Source organism: Triturus cristatus, chromosome 11 (genome assembly GCF_964204655.1).
Source record: "Triturus cristatus chromosome 11, aTriCri1.1, whole genome shotgun sequence".
Taxonomy (NCBI): Eukaryota; Metazoa; Chordata; class Amphibia; order Caudata; family Salamandridae; genus Triturus; species Triturus cristatus.
The window spans coordinates 229737328-229751909 of record NC_140594.1 but is presented as its reverse complement, the minus strand read 5'-3'; the positions used below and the strand labels follow the sequence as shown (position 1 = coordinate 229751909).

Below are 14582 nucleotides of genomic sequence, written 5' to 3'. Positions count from 1 at the left end.
TCTTCATAGAATATATATGTATATTTCTTTGTATCTCTCTCTATATATATAGATCTATATCTATATCTCATTGTTGGACCCCTTGATAAAAGTGGTTGGTCGAATTATGCTAGAAGGACCTTAGGAATGGGCCGAGGGCAACAAGGTTTTATCTGACATCCAATACGGTCTCCGTGAGGGCCTAGGGACCGTCGAACAGAGCTTAAATTTAACTATTATCATAGGGAAGTATACACGGGTGAAGAAGTGTAGGCTGTTTTTAGCTTTTGTGTCACTCACCACAGCTTTTGACTGTGTTAGTCACAGCAAGATCTGGGAGATCCTAGAGGATATGGGAGTGGAAATGCAAATTGTCCACTTTCTCAGACAGATATACTGTGATGCAAAGGCGAGAGTGTGGTATGGTAATAACGGTGAGTGCTATGCCCCGTTTCTAATAAGGAGGGGGGTTATGCAAGGTTGCGTGCTAGCTCACTTTATTTTTAACCTTTACATTAATGGCCTGGGCGAAGAACTGATTAAAGACTGCCGTCTCCCTCAAATAACTGGAAGCCCAATACCTGCTCTTCTATATGCGGATGACGCAATTCTGATGTTACGCACTCAAGTGGGACTGCAAAAGGTTTTAAATAGCTTTTCAGCCTTTATGCGCAATCTTGGCCTTAGGGTGAACACCTCGAAAACCTTTATAATGAGGTGTGGTCATGGCAGTCAGAAGTGTAGGGATATGTATATAGATGAGCAGAAGATAGGGTTCACTAAGAGATTTTCATATTTTGGCATACTTTGATCAAAAAAATTGGCGCTTTTAAAGACCACAGCCATCCTTGCTAATTTCTCAAGAGAGTTTGGTAGGAGCCTTCTGGCAGAGGTCATCAAGATTTATAAGGCAAAATGTACCTCCACGGCCATGTATGGGGTAGGGGTTTTGGATTTTGTTGATGTGTACCCCTTACAAATAGTGGAAAACTCGTCCTTACAATATATCCTGGCAGTACCGAGCAGTATATCATCGTATTTCTGACCTCATAAAAATGGAGCCTATTCTTTTATGGCACAGGATCTGGACATCGATAAAAACTATGCTTAATCAGGGCATTTTACTGGACAGTATAAAATTTGAAGGGGCTCTAACTATCCCTTGGTTAAGGTATGGCCAAGATTTTATGCGAGATCTAGGCCATTTAGAATATTTCACCGAGCCTAGCACTATGTTGATGATCACGAGAAAAGAGCTAAAAAAAGAGGGTCTCTTGCTACTAGACACTTAGAATATCAGCAGAGATCACAAAGCCCACTGTGCGGTACACTGAAGTGATTTCAACAACTTAGTATATAATCTTATTTAATAATGCTACCTGGTGGCTATGACCGGTTTTTATTGACCAGATTCAGACTTGGGATCGTCCATAATGCAATTGTGTCCCTGTGATGCCCACTCAATGAACAGTCTGGAGAGTAGCAATGTTTTTAAAGAAAGCACTTTGGTGTCTATTCTGATGGCGGGCAGAAAAAGTCCGCCCGTCACCGTAACGGAATGCGGGACCGTCCGCCAGGGGTGCCGCGGTCCCGCACCTGCAATTAGGATGCCACCACCACCATGGCGGTGGCATACCCCGTTCCCAGCATTGTGGCGGGCGGAGCTCACAGCACCGCCCGCCACAATGCTGGGAATGCACATTGTGCATTAGCATGCACAAGGTGCCAGGCACCGCACGGTGCCAGCCACCTTGTCCTTGCCAATGTAGGCGGGTAGCACAGGTAGCCCCCAAGTGCACCCCCACCCACCCCCCCCCAACACTCAGGGGGCCCGCAACAGGACCCTGCAGGCGGAAACCGCATGCCTTTCCATGGCGGTAATGGCGCCATGGAAAGGCTCATCTCCGCACTCATCATGATATGGATGGCGGTGTCTTGCAGACACCGCTACCGTGTCATGACCTTTTTCCACCTGGTCTTTCCGTCCGCCGCGGACCCCCCAGCCATCCTAATTTGGTGGGGGGTCTTTCTGGTGTGGATGGTGGACGGTTCGCCCCAGCCAGGCCGGCGGTGGATACCGCCGGCCCGGCGGGAAGGAACCGCCCGCCATCATAAAAGGCCCCTTAGTGTCAGGAAATGCATTGTAATATAAACCATCTAGTCTACAATGAGTTAAGGGATATTATTGATTTATGTAAATGAATTTTACAATTAATTGCATATTTTATATTTTAATTTTGCTGTGTAATGAATTGTGTTTTATGTGCTTTTATGATTGTCTGAAGCAGCAATCGAATAAAGTTTTACTTGACTTCATAGATATATATATATATATATATATATATATATATCTCCTTAGTACATAATACTCCACTTTCCTAAAATAGGGTAGTTGATAAAACCAAACACCTATTCACAATACCATTCACATGTTTTTAACTACATCACGTTCCATAACTGATGTAACCACAAAATACTAGAGTACATAATTTAATGTAAACCAACAGGACAACAATGAAATTAAGCAAAAGTGCTATTTCATGGTAATCAATCAGCAGATTTGTAGAGTGCTTCTGGTCACCCGTCACGGTATCCAGGCGCTGGCAGGGAAAAGTTCATGAGTCATGTCAATGTTTATTACAAAAATGGAAATATAGAGCTGTCTCGTCACTATATGAAAGACTTTAACTGGAGGGAGAATGTAACACTGTGGGCCTAGAGGGTTAGGCAGGGTATGAAGGATTCGAAAGTGGTAATTGCCCGTTACCAGAATAAATCTGATCAACATTTTACACAAGAATTTGCCATTTTAAAAAGGTGGAAGTTTCAGAAAGTAGCACTGGCCACACAATAAATAAAAAATGAGATGGACAACCACCATGGTTGCTTAGTTCCCTGAAAAAATTCGGATGTGTCAGTTTTCACAAGGGTTATGCTTTAAAGTAGTTCCAAATGTTGTGTGTTGAAGGACTTTTTGAAGAGGTGCACCATTCAAAGCCAGATATCACAAGAATGGATGTGAGGTTGGGACAGCTTCTGGATCATCAGAAACGAATAAGGATTTAGAAATAGGCATACTGGTAATTACACTGGCCACATCCTAATCCATGATTATTTTGCACACCATAACACCTCAGTTTGGACCCAGGTATATGCAGATAAGCTGAGATTAATTCAAGCATTCATCAATCAACTTTTTGTATACTTTAGTGTGTTTCCATAAGTGGGAAGAGTATGCCCAGACGTGGGTCCCGGGCACTCTGTCACTGGAACCAAGCTATATCTGGATGATGAGCCCATAACTAGGGTGAAACCAGTCCTGGGTTACATGTATACCAGTTTAAGGACGACCTAGCTTGGCATTACGGCTGGACTGTTCCAATTGGAGCCGGGTCAAGATTGATTTACTAGGTCCAAACTGGTATGGAACTGGTTGCACGGTGTGCAAAATAGCAATGGACTGGGATTCTGCTCGAGTAATAACCAGTGGTTGTGATTAAATCACGTATTACATTCATCACTTTTTAGTATACTTTAGTTACACGAAATGGCACTTTTGCATTATCAAGCTCTTTTGATTTTGAGTATGCATAGGAAAGAGGCCTAAGCAAATCCAACTGGGTGAACAGGGATGTAGCAAGTAAACAAATGTTTACTTACCAGTGGGGCATTATTGTTCTACATTTTCAAACATACAGAATCTCTTAAACATAGAGCTTTTGTAGATCTTAAGACACTGTAGATATTTTAAATGTCTCAAAATGGGGGTCAAACTGCAAAGATTATGCCGAAGCCTTGCCTCAGGATTAGGAACCCATTCTATGAGGTGGATAGTAGCTACTGAAGGCCCCAAGTTCAGGACATACGCAGAATCCAAACAATTAACTTAATGAGGTTGATGTGAGTGTGTTGAAGTGAGGGAGGAAAGGGAGCACTAGTTTCAGAACTTTTAGATGAAATAAGGAGGTGGATAACACCTTAGCAAACTGGAGCTTGAAAGAAAGATTGTTATGGAAATAAACTCCCAGGATTTTTCACTCAAGTAGAGAGATAAGGACAACGTCCCAGAGACTCTGGAGAGCAGGCAGTGGACCATATCTTGAGGGGAACGTGAATAACTACTACTTCCATTTTGTCTGCATTAAGCTTCTGACAATTGTTGTTTACCAATCCTGAAACTTCAGAAAAGCAGGTGAAAAAGTTATGAGTTCCCATCTAATTTTAGAATCAAATCAGTGTCCACTGCATAACACATGCATGATACATGCTTTATGGAAACCATTCTCATTCAAAAGAAATGTAGAAAATAGTGCTATTACACAATAAAACTGAGGCAAAATAGGGTACAAATTACCTAATTTGTAGGGATTTTAAAAATAAGCAGGTCATTACTCTACAAGGTATTCTAACAGTTGCGTGTGATTTCCGTAAATAATTCTACCAAGATACAATGAATCCTCTTTCCAGCGAGATCCCTATACAAAGTTCACATAAGGGTCTAATGTAGCGATACTGAAATCTATATTTACAAACTCAATTGTACATTAAAAATACAGCAGGAAACACAGGTTTCTTGTACATTAAATTTCCTTTAAGAAAGGAGTAGTCATTGGGGGAACACCAACAGTAATCTTAGATTCTAACAGAAAAGCTTCAATGCGGTTCAAGCACTGGAATCTTCAACATATGTGATACCAGAAAGGAAGAGAAAACGTTTTCAGATTCAATAATTTTAAATGTAAACATTTATTACAAAACAAAACAAAAAAAATGAAAACCTTTTGCTAATTGTACTCGTACAAATGATTTTAGAGCTAGGGTTTGAATTGCTGAGTGTATAGCCCAGTTCAATCATTCTCAGTAACATATCAGGTCTCAATTTGAAAACAATAGGGCAGGGGGCCATATTTAGGGTGAGCCTGGGCAGCGGATGCGTTGCTGCAAGGCATGCAGTATTGGAGTATGGACTTGAAGCCCCACCCATTCTCCGCCCATATTTTTGATGTGGCTTCTGTCATTGTCCCTCGTAAACGCTGGCTTCCAATTTGTTATGAGGCTAGTTAGTCCCTCCTTGGTTGTGCCTTGTCTGCATTTTTTAGCTCCCAAAACAACTAGACCTTTTACTAATCTAATTACACTGTCTGTGTTATAAGTTGATGAGCACTATTTTGTTAATAATGGGGACAATGGCGGATGCTTCTTGTAATTGCAGTACGCCCACAAGTGGCTACCTCCTCCCCCCACAGCATTCACGGGACAATGGTGGCCGCCTTTTGTTTTTAAAAATGTTAAGCTGAACGTGGCGTCCACTTAAGGGATGCCATGCTCTGTTTAAGTTTTTGGGGTTTAGTTTTTTTTTTAGTTTAATGGTGAGAGCGGCGCCAGATTAAGGGACGCCGCGGTCTGTTTCATTATTTTTCTTATTAACTTTAATGGGCAACGCAGCGCCCGCTTCAGGGACTTTGCCCTCCCTTTCATTTTTTTTTAATTAACTTTAATGGATAGCCGCGGCACCTGCTTCAGGGACACAGCACTCTTTTTAATGAAATAGGTCTCGCATTTTCCAAACTTTGACCTATTGGTATTGTAAATGAAAATGCCTTTTATTATTATAAAAGGCATTGTCATTTTCACTACCAAGAGCTCAAAATCTTGCAATTGCGAGACCTATTGCATTGCAAATGCTTGTTTTTCTGAGGAGCCTACCTCACTGCTGCTGAGAAACATGGATGAGGAGTAGCACAGCTGCCGAATCTGGATTGCACTTCATGCTGCTTTCTTCTTCCACCCAAAATGTAATTTATCCCTCACTCTTACAAGTTCCATCCCTGCTTTCTTCCTTTATCACTCTTCCTCCTCTATTCCGCTTGCCTCTTTTCATCTGCGTCAAAGTGAGATGAGTGAAAATAAGTCCTGGCCTCCCCAATGCCTGCTGGTGCCCACTACTTGCAATCATCAACAAAAATTAAGCACTACAGATCATACTTAAATATTTTGAGGAGGGATTTAAACAAGATTAACTAAGCCTTGCCACTAGACTTGTAGATCTGGGTAGACAGTTTTTCCACTTGGGCAGTTCTGTAAGGCATAGCAGGATATCATACACTCGCCACTTTTTGTCTTCCCACGAAGTGAAATTTACTCTTCAAACAATAAATCAGGGATTTGTGAAGCAGGCTACTCGCCCGTGAGGGTCTTAAGGCGCTAGGGGGCTCAGTCTCAACCAAATAGCCAAGTCTTGAGACTCTTCCTGAATGCTTGCAGAGTGGGGATGGTCTGATGCTGAGGGGGAATTTGTTCCAGGTCTTCGCCATGATTTAGGAGTAGGCTCTTCCTCACGTTCTGGCTCTGCAGATGCGTGGAGTTTTGGCCAGGGTGAGGTCAGTGAAGCGGAGGCTTCTCTTAGGTGTGTAGAAGGAGACTCTTTCGTTGAGGTATTGGGGTCTGGTGTTGTGGAGGGATTTGTAGGCATGTATGAGCAGCTTGAAGGTCACTCTCTTTTCGACGGGGAGCCAGCGAAGGTCTCGTAGGTGCTGGGTGATGTGGTCTTGTCGTGGATGCCGAGAACAAGTCTGGCAGCGGTGTTCTGGATACCCTTGAGCTCATGTTTTCATCAGGTGAGGTATGCCAACACCCCACTGCAGTGATGGAGGTCACACTACTTACGAGATGAGACTTTTACTATCCCTTCTCCAGAAAGAAGGAAAATTCTCAGAGTTCCTCCACAGATGTTGACACTGTCCACATGACCCAATATGATTTGCTGCCTAATTCAGAAACCACCCATGTGAACACCAGAAATTACACTGTTGTTTTGAACGATGTTTGTGCTGACTGCACAAGATGTGCTTGCCTGAAACAGAATACACCTCTTCATTTATAGTGAATGTAACTCAATTGCACAGGGCTTGCCTCCTTGCAAACAAAACTCTGCTGACAGGCAGTGGACATGACTGGATGCTGCATCATGGAGAAAATACCACCAACACCTGAGCATACTAGCCTCGCCAGCTCACCAAGAACGGAGAATACTAGCCTCTCCAGCTAACCTTGTGTAATGGTTGGTAACTCTTCTGTTTCTGTTAGCAGCGCAGTGCGGTATTGCAATGCAAACTTCATATTGGGGGAGCAATCGTCCGAAGAGATCTGAAACTACAAATACAAAGAGCGAGTACTCCGTTTTCCTATGAACACAGCCATTTCATTAAAATTCTCATTACTTACACATTTAGCTGTATTACCTACGATTTGCTTATGAATGAAGTATTTTCTCACAGAATAGTAAGCCAAATAGCAACTGTTGCCTAAAAAAAGAAAGTAGTACTTCAAAATGGCAAGAAATCTCGCATAAAAGACAAAGGTGAGTAATTATGCCCCCTCAGCTTCCACAAGTCTCCCTATTGTCATCCTTCCCATGATTTGTCATATGTAATGCCTTTTAACTCCGCTTCCTTGAGTTTGAGCATACAAGTTTAAAGAAGTGTATCATTCTTTCTTACATTAATAACATAGGTCCATCTGCTGACCAGTCCATTAATGAAACACCCAAAAGCAAGTAGATATATTCTGTGATTATTAACGTTAATTTACAATTGTGGCAATTAATACATGCGTCAGAACAACACCTTACTACGTTGGGAAAAAAACACATACACACCCTTCTCCCCCCCCCCTCACCCCCCACCCCACCCCCACCCCCGATACTAACCACCAAAGCACATATTAAGTAAAATCCAAACTGCAAAACACTCCTCCTTCGGTACTTACAGTTTTGTCAGATCTGCAGAAAGCGGTCGTGACTGAAATGAACGTCGTGTACTTCCAGGTTTCAGGTCTGCATTTTCTGTAGTTAATACTTTGATTCGCTGTTGAATGCTAATGTTACCTTTTTCTTCCTCACTGGTTTGTACTTCTGGGACTGATGCTGAGGTGCCACTAACCGAAAACAGTTGACTGATGCGATTTTTGATTGTGCCACCTGGATTGAGATTTTCTTCTTTCTTCAAGCTTTCAGTAGATTGTGTATTAACTATTAAAGGAACATCTTCTCTTTGATCAACCAACGTCGTTTCTGGTTTGCTGCTTTGAATAACCTTAGTTTTCAGAGAGGCTGAATATGAAAATGGCATATCTGTTTCACTACTCATTTTAATGTCTGTGTTAATTCTGTTGCATACCTTGTATTTTTGGGTAGTGTTTACTAAAGGTGAGGTGTTCTTCATGTTAAAGCTTTGCTCAGATGATTGAAGAATGTTGCCCTGATCCTCAGTGGTGTAGTCAGGTTTACTAAGTTCAACATATACAGAATCTGTGACAGAACTGTGCCCTTCATCATCTTTTTTATGCACAGTTTCGTTTTCATTATCTAATAGACATGTTTTGGAAGCGTGCCCAAATGGTACATTTTCTTTGCTTTCATTTGATACAGCAACCAACTGCACCACAGACTTACTTTCAAATTTTGAAGATGTGTCCATGAATAAATGTCTTGATTTTCGAGTGTATACTTTAGGTGAGCTACTCTCACAAGTTTCTGCACCTCTGTGTTGTACCTTATCCAGTTTTTGATCTTCCGATACTGGTCTTTGTAGATGTATTGCCTTTACGCGAGAAGATGGCTCTATTTCAGTTGCAACGTTGTTTGAAAAACCCTTGCACTTTTCATCTGAGGAAAACTCAACTTTTTTAATAATCACTGGACCTTCTGAATTATACCGTCTTGCATTTAAAGAGCTAGGAAAATCCTTCTGATGGGTGTCCTCATTTTTAAAACTCAGTAAATGCTTCGAAACTTCCTCATATGTATGGTGTGATTGCCACGGTTTTGTTTGCAAAGGACCTGTGGATTTTAGTTCATCTTTAAGCCCTTGAGTCAGACGTAATGATTTGGACCGGCTAATTCCAACAGAATGCTTATTTGGTTCTGCCTTGGAATAAGATGAGCTGTTTGTGGTAGATAGCCCATAAGTGCTTTTGCCGTCATCTTCTAAGTTGGTATCCTTGCCAAAAGTGCAGCCAGATCCCTGCAATTCGTCATTGGTTTGTTTCTGTTCTGCAGGCTTCTCACGCTGCCATGATTTCAGAAGGGGATAAAGTTTTGGTGTTACAATAGGTTTTTTACTTCCAGCAAATTCAGCAAGTTCCTCCTTACAAAATGGTTTTGGTGAAAGTCTTGGCTTTATTTCAGATACAGACGTCAATGATGTAAAATTCTTCACAAATGTACATTTTTCTCCCAGAATCTGTGAACTTGGTGAACTGGACAAGTCACTTGCCTTACTACTTGAATCTGACAGAGGGCTTAAGCGGGTTCTTAATGATTCTTCATTTGTGAGGTGACTTATATCACCTATGTTTGTGAGGGTCATATGAGCAGACTGGGTTTCTAACTTTGTAGCCATCATCATACTTAATCATCCTTCAGAAATCCAGCAGGCCAATATTCGACCTGGAAAAATATATATCAACAATAAATAGGAGACTGCGGTTTATAAAACCAAGGAGAGTTAATAACTAAACAATTTAAAAGTGCAGGTGGCACATGAGAAGTTAGGCTACTCAATGCAAACAAACAGTTTCATTGCACAAAGCTTCACAACCCTCACTTTGCCAAGATAATTCAAGTATACACAAGTATTGTTAACCTATGTAATGGTCCACAATGGAAAAATATTTTCAGCTTACAACCTCAATTTTTTGCAGTTTTCTAGGCAATCAAACGCCAATATTTAAAAAATAAAAAAATACAAATAACATAAATAAGTTAAATTCATGATGAAGTTTAAATGAGGTAGAATACGCTACCCTTCAAATTTGACAACCATATAGAAGACATGCACAAAAGAAGTCTTAACTTTACTTGGTATTCACCCGTTTTATGTAATTCAGGCACAGCACAATCATTAGCACAGACACTTTCAAACTCCGTAGGGATAGGTGTTCTATTGAGTGAGAGAGATTAAAATGAAGTGGCTGTTACAGCCTAATGAAGTGCTGTGGATGAGAGTATTGTGGGACAGCATGAGAGCAAACAAGTAATGAAATGGGAGCAGACTAGCACAAGGGTACGGTTGAAAATTAGGAAGACACAAGTATAACGAGTGAGCATAAGTCCACTCATGGAATTGGCACAGTGCAAACAAATCTAAGGGGATATTGCAGAAATGGTATATAGAAGTACAGTATGGGAAGGAAGGAGCACTGACTTCCAAACTCATTTAGTGGGAATAGCACACTTTAATGAAAACTAACCCTTGATACAACTTCTAACAAGATGTAAGTAATAAATGTCTTTATAAAGAATGTGTTTTGAAATATTTCACAAGGGTAGTCGGTCTTCCTCTTAACTACTGTGCTTCATACGTTGTATACTGTGTGCGGCTGAAAATCATGTGTTTTCCTAATATTTTCAGCAACTTAAACCATCTATTAATTGAGATGTTCCCTATAACCCCTTATTATGACTAGATGGATTACTACGACTTGCAAACGTGAAAACCAAACCTGTACTAACTAATGGCTTCATTGTTATGTTTTTTTGCTGTCTTTGGGTAGTCCCCTGTAAACATTTAATGAAAACAAGATGCAGGCCAGAGTGTTTGAGGAGGAGGAAAATGGAAACAATATACTTGGATAACATTAAGAATAGGATAGAATAGAATAAGAATTGGAGCAGACCTTCCAATTCAAGGATTCACCAAGAGCTTTGAGATCAACATATGAATATTTCTCATATAACAAGCATCAGTTTGTCTAAACGCAAGGCACAATATCAATGGTGACGTTTTAGACACTATAGTTTTACCATAATAGGGCAAATTATGCATAAAAAGATCATCCTGTGACAAAACTGTGAATGCACAAATGGGGTACACTTATCTGCTAATGAGAGACAACAATCAAACACAGTCGAGGAGGTATATTTATTTAAGCTGAAGCCTGAGAGATACAAAGAATTCAGATTCCAAGCATACTCTGCCAGACTCAGCTGGTGCATCTACTTATACCATTTGACGATCATTGACATATTGAAATAGCGGAGTCAGACATGCATGCACATAACAGACTATGCAAGTTCAGCCGAAGTCAAATATTGACAGTAATCTTAAAGCATGAATACATTCTCACAATGCTAAGGACAGGTGTAAATTCGACATCTGCCGTTTGTTGACCTTTAATATGTACCGCTTATCTACCTAATCCTTTAGTTCCTGAAAACAAAGGGATCCTGACAAGAATAAACACTTAGACTTTTACCCTCCTTGGCCTAACTGCAAAAGCCATGGTTTGAACAGCTGCAGGGTTCATGAAATAATGATGAAGACGACAACATGAAGGGAAATTGTTCAATATCTCATTTACGCTCCCACAAAATATGACAGCCCTAAGCAACTCCTTTGAAGGTAATGAGGAGTCAATTATGCAGGTTACCAGTGATGTCAATTTCTTCCATATCTTAGAACTCACATTAAATTCCTTACTCTTCTGTTAACAAATAGACAGAAATCAGAATCAGAAACCAGAATCTTGTACATATTTTTAGGGAGAAGTAAAATAAACTGAACTATGGAAAAGAGCACTCTCACAAAACAAAAAACGTCAACAACACCTACCCTTGTCTTTGTCTTTTCAAAGGCCAATGACCGACAAGCTGAATTTAGTGAATTACTCTTCATTCTTAAGGCTGTAATCTTTCAAAGCAAGCAATGAAATGATTCCAAGAAACTTGCATAGCAGGATGGTCTGCATGATCATGCCTGCAAAATAAAAGTTGATAGATTTTAGTTGAAATTCAATAGTGCCATACACACAGTCTACATGACATGCACAAAATATTCAGTCCTCAACGGGCTTGAAAGTTATCCAATTCAATAACAAGAACCCAAGCTTTTCATAGAAACTATGGGCCCGATTTAGAGTTTTCGGACGGGTACCTCGTCACAAACGTGACAGCTATCCTGTCTGCCTTTTTTAAAGTGTGTTAGGATATAATTGACTGAGTACTCAGAATTAGGCCCATAGTTGGTTCATAATTTGTACATAATAGGAGTGTGACTCTATATGTACTTATTGCCTCTTTGGTTACTCACTGTACAAGACCACTGTATGTTTTTGAAAAAATATAAACATCAAAGAATAATAAATCACAGTTTTATCCAGCGGACTACATGCAGATAACGGCTTACTGATGTTCTGGGGAAAAAAAGACCCATAAGCGCTACATACAGATACAAAACATACAAATAAACATTACATTTAATAAAAGTGTACATACAAACATTTTTTCCCACGGATTAACAAAACATCTTAATGTGGGCTGCAAGTTATTCCTAGCATATTCAAGACCCCACTGTGTACAACAATGAGTTTTTCTCGCTTATGACCTTTTAAGAGATTTTCCCCTTCCTTGCTTACCTACACTGGAAACAGATAATGACTACCATGATACTGAAAATGGCTGATCATGCAAATTAACTAAGTGAACACTGTTAATATCTAATACAAAAGCCTAAAGTACTATAACATTCAGCACAAAAGACATTGATGAACTCTCCACAGGTATAGGTCACTTGTCTTGAAACAAGCATTTACAATGCAATGGTCTCGGCATTGTTAAAGTTAGAGCTATTGGCATTGCTCATGACATTATTTTTGTTTATGTTTTTGTCTTTAAAATATTTAAAGAAACGGCATTGGCAGGCTGCTTGTCATGTGTACCTTGTGCGTGGCATAGCTTCTTATTATACTTGGAGCAACATGATAGGCTAACACAAGAGGCTGAGTACAGCACACACCCTGAACTCACATATCTGAAGGTGGCCTCATATATAATAATTAAAACCAGGAGGCTCAGTAAAGAAAAGTAGCCCAGGATCACACAACTTGGTCGAGCAGGGAAGCTGGGATTGGTCCCGGATTTTCCAGCCACTAGACAGGTATTTTTGCATCTTTTATATAGCGCGAACTCGACCCGAAGGTATTGGAGCGCTTTACACGAGCACCGTATTTACATGACATATTCAGGCACGGGGAGATTAAGTGATTTGCCCAGAATCCCAGGATGTGGACGCGACCCCGAGGCTCAAACGCTAGTTTCCAGCACCAAAGTCGGAAGTCTAGTCTAACACCGAAGCTTATTACTGAGCTTGGGTGGCAGACAGAATCCGCATTTTATTTTTGGCAGTTTTACCTAGTGCAATCCCTGCCCAAGAACAGACATAGACTACTACAATTTTTTTTTGTTACATGGAAATTTGCGGGTCACCTTGTTTCAAGGTTGGTATATGTGCCCACAAGGCCTCATCACCTACCATGAACATTTGGCTCATTTTGGGCTCGAGGTTCCAAGTCGACCTCGAGCCGAGCCAGAGCCAGGCTTCTGGCTCCAGCCTCAGTAGCTCACCAAATCTAATATTAGAGGCGGCTTGTATTGCGTTTTGTTAGACTGTGCTGGGGGTGGGGCGATAAACCAGCCTCCTGCCTCCCTTCTCCTGGCTTCGGAGTACGGCAACCATTTGCCCAGCCCGGCTGCGCGTGGGAGAGGCGGGATTAGCGGCCAACGTGAAAGGAAACAGGATTAGCGCTCCGTGATTGCCTGCTCACTCGATGCACGGTGAGAGCGCTGGCGTGAGGTCACTCCCAGCCCTGACCCTGGGTCACCCCGCGCTGCCTGCCCGGGGTCATCGTCTCAAGGCGCCCGGCCTCGCCTCACCCTGTGCCCGCAGGAAGCACGCCAAAAAAGAAGCACCTTTTCATCTTCTTTTCACCCCAAACCCTTCTATCACATTCCAAGAAGGTTTCAGAGGAAAGTGAAGACGTGGGAGCCGTGAGCTGCAGGCTGGTGGTTTTGGGGGTTCCCACACCCCCTTTTTCACTCAGGAAGTCCGTTCCAGTCTGTAACAGGTATGACCCGATTGGGGGGGCAGGTAATAATGTAGCATTTGTGTGCGTTGTAGCGGTCATTATGATAAGGTAATTGCCCGCTCCTGAAGTTATGCATCTGAAGGAGATGCTGTGTAAACAACGTAAAGGCCAATTATATAAGAACACGCTCTCTCGGAGCATTAGTGGTTTGGAAAAGTCCTTCAGATGGCCTAATTTTAAAAAGCTTACGTGACCTGCGTGCGTTTGTCTAATGTACCTGTAAACGCCGCTGGTTGTAAGTATGCTGTACCGTCATAATGCACTCCTTGGGAGCAGCCAATCAGCAGTAAAAGCCGCGAGACAGGCGCAGCATTAATTCATCGCACACTTCGGAGGCATGAAAGCAGGCTTTTATTGCATATTAGTGCCCTCACTGTAACAATTCTCATTGGTCAACCCAGGGCTTGCAGCTTCTGATATCAGCTTAATACAGGATGGCCCTGCTCAGCGCAGAAGCAGGGGTTTGGTACCTATTATGATTTTCAAGGAACTGCCCAAATTTCTGGGGACGACTATAGACATTTTGCCATCTCAGTCCGTAATTCTTTGATCTCCTCTCTCACGGTTCAATGACATTGTAGACTTTCCCCCCAAAATCCACATACTTTTCCACAAATTATGAAACAAGCCTTTGCCAGCTGTGGCACGCCTACATAAGTATCACACCCAAGTGCAGACTG

The 14582-nt window shown here is 41.5% G+C and overlaps 1 protein-coding gene across 4 annotated transcripts in view; it reads right to left on the bottom strand.

Moving 5' to 3' along the window:
- Window positions 1-14582, bottom strand: part of KIAA1671 (KIAA1671 ortholog) — an 899111-nt gene that overhangs the window by 646787 nt on the left and 237742 nt on the right. For all 4 annotated transcript variants that reach the window (XM_085633358.1, XM_085633361.1, XM_085633359.1 and 1 more), the window contains 2 exons: window positions 11592-11735; window positions 7747-9427 (listed from right to left, as the gene is read on the bottom strand). In XM_085633358.1, the coding sequence (XP_085489484.1) occupies window positions 7747-9386 (1640 nt within the window). In that variant the 5' untranslated portion in view covers window positions 9387-9427; window positions 11592-11735. The remainder of the gene's footprint in view (window positions 1-7746; window positions 9428-11591; window positions 11736-14582) is intronic.